The sequence below is a fragment of the Drosophila willistoni genome (genome assembly GCF_018902025.1).
Source record: "Drosophila willistoni isolate 14030-0811.24 chromosome XR unlocalized genomic scaffold, UCI_dwil_1.1 Seg8, whole genome shotgun sequence".
NCBI classification, from domain to species: Eukaryota; Metazoa; Arthropoda; class Insecta; order Diptera; family Drosophilidae; genus Drosophila; species Drosophila willistoni.
Window position 1 is genome coordinate 325,900 of NW_025814059.1, and position 8,305 is coordinate 334,204.

The following is an 8,305-nucleotide window of genomic DNA, read 5'->3' on the forward strand; positions in this document are numbered from 1 at the left end:
TTTTTTGTTAATTAGACTATGTATCTTTAAGAGTGACTAGTCGGATTGGGATAATTTTTCCTGTAGGAAACTCTATTCTTGTCAAAAGTGAATGCCAAAATAGAACGAAAATGCATTAGGATTGTTTTTCTAACTAAAGAGGGGATGGTAAGTGAAAATTTTTAAAGCGGACAACAGATATAAATTATAAAAAGAATTATATCTTGTAATTTCAGAAACCTCTTTGAATAATAAGAGTTTTTCTATAACAATAGCTTGAAAAGTTTTTAATAAGATCGGGAAATTTATGGATTGAATCATTTAAAAATCTATTGTCAACAGTTGCCGCATAACTTGTCACGTTTTACACCGGTGACAAATAAAATAGTCATCAACTTTTTGCTCTAACTCTGACATAAATGACAAATTAAATGTTTTTACAAACTTAAAGGTTGTAAAATAAACTATAAACAAATGACTCCGATTACACGACTACTTTTCTAGGATATTTCTTAACCAATTCATCAAGTAAAGTTTAGACAAAAAAAATATATATATATTTAATGAAACTTAAGAACTAAGTTTAACAAATAACCAACAAATTGATGACAAATCGTACACAGACATTGCGTCTCATTTTCATTTGTTTCATTCGTGCTGATTATGATGATGATGATGTCATCATCATCGAGCAGTGAGTCAGCTAATGATTGACTTGACTTAGTGCCTCAGACGCTGTTCCTCTTCAGCCGTCTGTGATTTGTAGTGATAGCCATCGTTACGCAATTCATGAGCTGGCTGTGGTTCCTCATAGGCCAAAGTCTCAGCATCGGAAGGAGCCATGGGCTGTTGGACTACATCGAGAATGTATGGCATTTGGTATTCTTGCGGTTGCTGTTCCTGCTGCTGCTGCTGCTGTTGCTGTTGGAGTTGCTCTTGATACTGCTGATAGGTCAATTGCTGTTGACCAGCTGACCCATCGACAGGAGCAGGAGGTAAATATTGCATATAATCCATTGGCATTTGCTGCTGTTCAGCTTCTGGCTGCATGAGAGGCTCCGGTTCAGTGGGTGTTGCTGCCTGAGAGAATGATTCTTCCTCTTGTCCTGGGGCTTGATTCATTTGCTGAGCTGGGGGCAAATAACGGGTGGGCAATGAGTGGCTATCAGCCTCCGACTCAACTGGTGCTGGTGGTGTCAGTAGGCTACTGGGCATAGGCATGGTCATGCCTCCCATCATATTTGTATCCATATCCATTTGGCTATTGTCCATCTCTCCATCTCTCATATATTCCACTTGTTCGGGTAGCTCACGTAATTCCTGCTGTTCAATGCTCATGGAGACGGCATGTTCGGGTTTTGGTGGTGGTAAATAGCTGCTTGGCAAATGGGATACATCCGCAGCAACCATACAGAAACCAATGGCTAAAGTCACAAAGAAGGCTTTCTGCAAAAAGGATAGTCACAAGAAAAAAAAAACAAAATAGCACCAAAAAAAAAAAACCAAAAAAAAAAAACACAATATCTTGCGCACTTTTCAGTGATCGCTTACCATGTTGTTTGTTTGTGTGTGTTAAACGTTGTCTGATAGTTGATTCAATAATTTCCTCTATATTTATATAAAATCAAAATCACATATTTCAGACCTTCAATTGGATAAACGTTTAAATATTTGGCGTACATATATACATATATGTACATACATACATATATGTATATTGTATGTTCCGTTATTTGTTTTGCACATCTTATCAAGCAACCGAAACAAAATATTTCGGCTGAATCATCGCAACTGACCACAAAAACCGAAGCTAAAAACCCGTAACCGATCACCAACTTCAATTGTAAGGCAGTGTTTAAGCCGCACTTGACGGGGCATTTGACAATTTGAATGGCTCTTGGATGGAGATCTTCAGCTGGCCCAACTGGTAAACTGGCAAACTGGCAAACTGGAGCATGGCTAGTTTTTTCTTCATCTTTCTTCAGTTTAGTTACTATGGCAGCTATGGCTGTGGGGTGTAGATTCCTCAAGGTTAACTTGGAGTTGGAGATGCTTTTTTTTTTTTTTTTTTTTGGTTTTTTGCCCAATTTGACTTTGCTTTCAGCTACAGAAGTGTGGGGATTTCACGGTCAGTTGGTCAGTTGGCCAGTTGGTGGCTGATCAAGTGTCTGCGAAGAAGGCTCAGACAGCATCATGTGATATCACTTACAGATGGTCAAAACCAAATCAAACTAACGGAAATCGTTGTGCCACGTTTTGAAAGAAGGTGTGTCGTAGTCATCCTCTTCCTCCTCTTTTTCACTCAGGTGACACCCTGATACTCAGTGTATTTTATAGATGAATTCAACGTAAACGTTTTTATACTCTATATACAAAGTTTCAGATTGGTTAACTCCTTTAAGCCTCTCACGCGAATAAGTCAGCTAAGGAGCTCCAATATCGTCTTGTTTCATCTGTCTCTTTTATAATGTAACCGACTTAAACAATAACATTGAATATCTTTTCCTTAACTTTGATACATTACTAATTAAGTAGGCGATGAGTTGTCTAAGTGGCCCAGTCATTTAGGCATGCTCAAGGACCAGGAAAACACCAGGAAAAGTAAGCGAAATTATGGAATATTTAAATTTAGCTTCGAATTAAATAAGCATATATTTATATATTTGCTTTTATATTTGGTTCAAGTTAATTTAAACATTAAATCGGCTTAAAAATTTAAGAGTTTTACATTAGAAAGCGCTTTGAAACTAAGAAGTCAGACTTAATTATAGATTAAAACTAACTAAATCCATATATATTATTCTAAATAAATCAAAATGTTAAAGACAAAAGGGTTCAGAATTTATAGCTGTCCCATTTGCTTTCGTTATTTGTATCTATAATAATAAAATTAATACTTAATAATGAGAATCTGATCGATAGAAATACATAAATGTATGTACCTAAATGTAAACAAACTAATTCAAGAATCAAGCCGCTTATTAATTATATTTAAAATTATTTCTTCTCTCATGGGATGTTTTTCATTAAAAATCTAATGATATATAATTTATTTATATCAGCGAGTTGATGATTTCAGGGATTCCTGAATCGTTGTTTCCCATATTGGCTTCCATTTTTGTCACTAGGTTTGTGCAGCGTGTCTTCAGACGTGCATTCAGGTTGAATTCCAGAAGGAAAAGAGACTGAATTCTCTCAACCGCACACGGAGCCACACTATACTGTTATCGCACATATCTAGTGTTAAACAGTTATACATCAGTCATGTTATTGATTACTCAACACTGATCAATTCGCCTTAAAAGTAGGCATACAATTCAAATTATTAGAAATGCCTAATTGAATCTCCGACATACATATATATGAAAATATTTTTGTAAAAAAATTATCAAGTAACCTTAGACTTTTTCCTGTCAATGAAAAAAGTTAAGGTACTGAATTTCCCAACCACATACTGTACAGTTTTCTAGTGAATTTCGTTCAGTAAACACACACTTTTAAATGTCTCTCAAAATTTAAACTAATTTTTATCATTTTTGAGAGTAAAGTTTTGTAAATTTCAAGGACTTTTTTTTTTGTTTTTGAGAAACGGTTTTTAGACATACCTACCCTAGATTGCAGCAGAGAGTGGCGGAGATCAAGAGGGCGATGGCGATGGCGAAAAAAGGATATGTCTGCACTACTTGCGGCAGTAAGAAACAAAAGCTGACGCCGGCATTGGAGTTTGGATTCTATAAACGACGACAACAATATGAGGAACATCGTTGCATTGAAGGTGTCTCGGACATATGCAAAAAATGTGATGCTTTTACATTTTTTCTCAATCTAGATGACAATTCAAGTGAGTCCCCGGATGTTGTACTAACGTCAGGATCACTTAAATACAAGAGGTTCGGCAGACAGGACAAGAGTGTGAGCAGCCAGGGTGAGAAATTTAGTCCATGGACACCAATTTCAATCGGATCTAAATATTCGAGTCGATCAAGAAGCTGTGCCCCAATGGTGTTATCCGATCGAAGCAGCCGACGTACTCAATCTACAGGTAGAAGGGACTTTAATTGGCCTGAAGTCCAGCAGAGGCCCATTTATGGAGAGATTTCACCATCGAGTGATAGTGATTGTGGACGTCATGACGAGCCGAACATAACGAATAGTCTTGAGGAATATAGTGTATATGAATATAGCGATTATGATTCAAGCTTTTATGATGAGAATGAAACTGCTGGTTTTCCCATTGATATTGCTATTGATGATGATGCTAAGGATTATGAGACTGACGATGAAGACATACAACAGTTTAGACGCACAGAGACGAGATCGTCACAAACGCTCGAGTCCAGGATAGATAGTCCGCCTTCAAACAGAAGGGAGAAACCGATGAGCAGCCATAATGATTATCCCAAATTGAAGACATCTTCCAAAAAAAAGGACAAGAAACCAAAAAACGACTTGCCAAAAAAAGTAAAACAGAAAAAAGAATTGCTTAGCAAATTGAATGGAATGAGGGAACGTCTAAATACTGAATATGAGAGAGCCCAATCTGAGCTGAAGCAACTCCAATATGACAATATAGTCAAGAAACAAGAATTGAAGCAAATCAAACGCGAACGTGGAGGAGCGCACTACATTTTGCCCGAAATATCCGATGGCTATACCAAAAGGGAGGAGCAAGTAAAGTCGGAAAACGTAACCCGTGAAAGTCAAATGAGGCGATCCATGAAGGAGGAGAAGCTGCCGAAATCAACTCCATATATGGAATCAGATCTAACACCCTTTTGTAGCTCTTTAAATGGTGGAGGGTCAACTGTCACTGAGGGTCCTACAAGTTCAAGGCAATGCCTAACGCCATTGACTACGCAATCTCTAGCAATGCCGAGGGCTTCAAGGGGAGGATTGAAAAGCTTAAACAAATTTCCACGAATTTGTTATGCCTTGTCGAGTGTTCAGAGAGCTATATACCAGGGATTTGTCACCGATCCAAGGTCAAAGATTGGTCGAACCAAACAATTGGCGCTCAGGAAGGGCAAAAAACCTGAGTATGTCGACGAACTGCCTTACTCTCAGTTTACCACACTTCCATGCAATCGAAAGGAGATTCTTTATTTACTGGATATCAAGCCAGAAGCCAGTAACAATGCAAATGTTGCCCAAGAACTATTTATATCACGAGCACCCGTCTTTTGTCCCGATGATGATTGCAAGCGTATCACTTTTATTGCGGATTTCAATCGTCATCTTTTGTATGATCATCGCGCCCTGACCATGGAGCGCATCAATGTGAGGCAGTCGAAAACCTTCTACCTGGATTCAAATGTTGTTCTGCTCAATAAGCCCAAATGCCATATACTGTATTTGATCCGAGAAAAGGTTATCGATACACATAGCAAGAAATTGCGCGAACTATTGCCTGTTCTTGTGATGACGTCACGTGTACGCCTTTCCGAGATGTTTGGCCCCTCAAGTGCTGTGGAACTACACGGCGTCTCGCACCAGGCTCTCAATGCTGAAATGTTTGTCATCTGGCTGACAAGCTTCATTCCCAGGGATCACAATGTCATAGGCACAATTTGTGTGTGGTCTACAGACAAAACCCAATTGGTCAATTCGTTGTATGTCCATACCAGCGATGTTTACGATATCAGGGACCCGCAGGATCTGTGCTCCATATGTTCCAGCACCAGCTCTTTGGTTATACCCGGTCACGTTGTTAATCGTATGACCAATCATGGCGGAAACTTTTTGGCCGTCCAGATTCAACTGTATTAGAAGACTGTATTAGACGTATTAGAGAGCGAGAGGATATTCTTATTACTAATACTTATACTTCTTATACTCGCTTTCGAAATCGAGATTTTGTTCGTTTAAATTTTTTGGTGTATTACAAATAGTATTAATTGTTAAAACATTGTTCAAAAAGTTACAAATACAAGAAAATTGTAAAATTATGTAAAGGATTGTTTTTGCTTGCTTTGCGGATCGGGAATTCTGTCAGTTTTTTTTTACAGATTTTTAAGATTCATGTTATTTAAAAAATGCTCTATTAAATTTGCATTTGCCAATTGTCGCAAAATTTCTAATTAAAGCGATGAATTTTATTTTAAAATCGAGTCGAAAGTAATTTTTTTACATATCCAAGTTTTTGATGCTGTTTTAAAATATGATAAATTCTGGTTTAATTTAATTTTTTAAAATCGGTTAGAAATATGCCAAAATATAGGCAGAAAAAATAGTCAGATAAAGCAAAAATTTATGTTAAAAAATTCGAAAAAAGACCTTTATCATTGTGAATCTTTTTCGAATGCCTTTTACACACGAAAGGACCTGCTTATTGATGTTAAAACCCCGTAAACTTCTGGTTTGGTCTTGATTGCTACGGCAGGGCACCTAGCTGGCTTGATCCGGCACTGATTCTTAATGCAAATTAATGTATTTAATTGTTTTGCTTTATTTGGCGTTTTGTGATTGAAGAACAAAAATTTTGCTGCATACTTTTAGGCATTCTTAATTTCTTAATTCCCTTGAAGAAGTTAACCATTCATTTATTTGTGTTACTTTCCCAATCATTTTCAATTCTTTGTCATAAGAGATTAAAGTATATATATATTTTGCAATCAAGTCAAGCACTTTGCCTTGAAGTAAGTTTGTTCTATAAATGGCAATATTAATTGTGCATTTTTTCGGCAAGTTATTTCTAGTTGGCCTTGTCAATTTTCTGTTTGAATTTTTATTCACAGCCAACTATGAGGATAAGAGTTTTGACGTTCAGCTCTCCATCATTATTTTTTTTTGAGCAATCGAGTTTGCTTTTGTTTTAGTATCATACTGCTTCTAGCCTAGCACAGCGGAGCTACTTCAGTCAGTTTTCATTCGTTTCAGTTTATTTGTTTTAATCACTACACTCGGATGCTGAACAACAACTGAAAATTTTGTTGATTATTTAAAAATTCTCCTTACGAACGATAGAAAAAAAAAAATATTTGGATAAATTTTATTTTTATTATACATTTTTTTTTTCTCGCGCTTTTGAAAAACATTATAAATTTGTTTCTCTCTTCGATCATGTCATCGCAAATGGATCAGAATTGCAAGAAGAGCGAGGATGCAAAGGCCATGGACTGCACTGAGAATGATTTTGCTTTGGAACTGAAGCCGGCACCCAAGCAATTGTGCATTCCATTGCATCAACGTAGACGCATGGTAGTCTCGGATACCAGGTGAGACCCAAGGCTACAATGAAGGTAGCTCACATACATTCATTTCGGTTATCCTTTTGTATAGTATGGGACATCGCCCAATGGAATTCGAAATTCCGGACAAGTCGTGGTCGGTGCTATATTTTGGCGCCGATAGGAATAAACACCTGAAGTAGACGGTATCAGCCTAATCATCAGACAGCAACATCAACCCGGACATGGACATTATCGCAATCTCTGTTTTGACCCTCCACATGACAAGGAAGAATATATTTTGTCTACCAGCTCGAAACCATCACTCTCCTCCCCACTCCCAGCCCTGGACAAGACACAAGCCACCACCCAATCACACAGTCTCTTCACCACGCCAACTAGCCAAATGATATGTTATTTGAATGCCAAAAAGATTTAAATTCTAGTGTGCGCCAATGCATAAGTTAACTATTCCATTCTTCAACAAGTTTGCGTTTTTTATGGGGTCTCTGACAGATGGGCAGACGAACGGGCGGACGGACGGACATACGCACGGACGAGAAAGCCAAAGAAAAAGTCGTCGTTGGTGATAGTGCAAGCGATCCGAGAAGATTGTGATTAATGGATGGCATCGTCATTGAACGCCATCATCATCATCATCATTATCATCATCATCATCATCATCATCATCATCATATAGACTATGAAATATGCATAACGAATGAACGTACAAACGTATACGAAATGATTCTGATCTTCATTTGATGATGTCATGAGCATGATGATGATGATGGCCACATTGAGTGACACTTGATAATAGACTAGCAAATTTCTCGTGAATTCTTTTTTGAACCTCTTTCAAGAGCCCTCCTCGCCATCCATCCACCCGACTCACAAGCTAACTGGAGCTGGAGAGGGAGCTGGCAATAACAATGCCAGGCCACAGGGGCCAGATGACAGATGACAGATCCGTAACTATCTGCAATAAGCGGAAATAATGGCTTAATGATATAAATGACATGAATGTTGTCTCTCACTTTGTCACATTTTGGACATGTTCCGCCAGATACGTGACAACCCAGATTATATATGGGTGAGATGGGGGGGTGTATTTAGAAAGTGATATCATCAAAGTCATCATCATCATCTTCTATACAACT

General features: G+C 37.8%; 3 protein-coding genes across 3 annotated transcripts; 2 read left to right on the forward strand and 1 right to left on the reverse strand.

The window, feature by feature from the left end:
• Positions 1–599: 599 nt before the first annotated feature.
• On the reverse strand, positions 600–2,260 carry LOC6645786 (putative uncharacterized protein DDB_G0294196). The gene is made up of 2 exons (XM_023177708.2): positions 2,216–2,260; positions 600–1,425 (listed from the first exon to the last, which is right to left on the reverse strand). The coding sequence occupies exons 1-2, from the start codon at positions 2,258–2,260 to the stop codon at positions 700–702; spliced, it is 771 nt and encodes a 256-aa protein (XP_023033476.1). The 3' UTR covers positions 600–699.
• Positions 2,261–3,437: 1,177 nt separating this feature from the next.
• LOC6645787 lies at positions 3,438–5,901 on the forward strand. Its single transcript, XM_002068406.4, has one exon. It carries the CDS (start codon positions 3,628–3,630, stop codon positions 5,743–5,745), a length of 2,118 nt encoding a protein of 705 aa, XP_002068442.2. The 5' UTR covers positions 3,438–3,627; the 3' UTR covers positions 5,746–5,901.
• Positions 5,902–6,979: 1,078 nt separating this feature from the next.
• On the forward strand, positions 6,980–7,629 carry LOC6645788. The gene is made up of 2 exons (XM_002068407.4): positions 6,980–7,193; positions 7,258–7,629. Exons 1-2 carry the CDS (start codon positions 7,039–7,041, stop codon positions 7,346–7,348), a joined length of 246 nt encoding a protein of 81 aa, XP_002068443.1. The 5' UTR covers positions 6,980–7,038; the 3' UTR covers positions 7,349–7,629.
• Positions 7,630–8,305: the final 676 nt, after the last annotated feature.

Bases quoted from the DNA above. Each gene is read 5' to 3' on its own strand.
- LOC6645786 (XM_023177708.2), bottom strand. From the start codon at position 2,260: ATGACTACGACACACCTTCTTTCAAAACGTGGCACAACGATTTCC. The intron at 1,426-2,215 runs GTTAGTTTGATT...TCCTTTTTGCAG, and splicing joins AACGTGGCACAACGATTTCC to AAAGCCTTCTTTGTGACTTT.
- LOC6645787 (XM_002068406.4), top strand. From the start codon at position 3,628: ATGGCGATGGCGAAAAAAGGATATGTCTGCACTACTTGCGGCAGTAAG.
- LOC6645788 (XM_002068407.4), top strand. From the start codon at position 7,039: ATGTCATCGCAAATGGATCAGAATTGCAAGAAGAGCGAGGATGCAAAG. The intron at 7,194-7,257 runs GTGAGACCCAAG...CCTTTTGTATAG, and splicing joins ATGGTAGTCTCGGATACCAG to TATGGGACATCGCCCAATGG.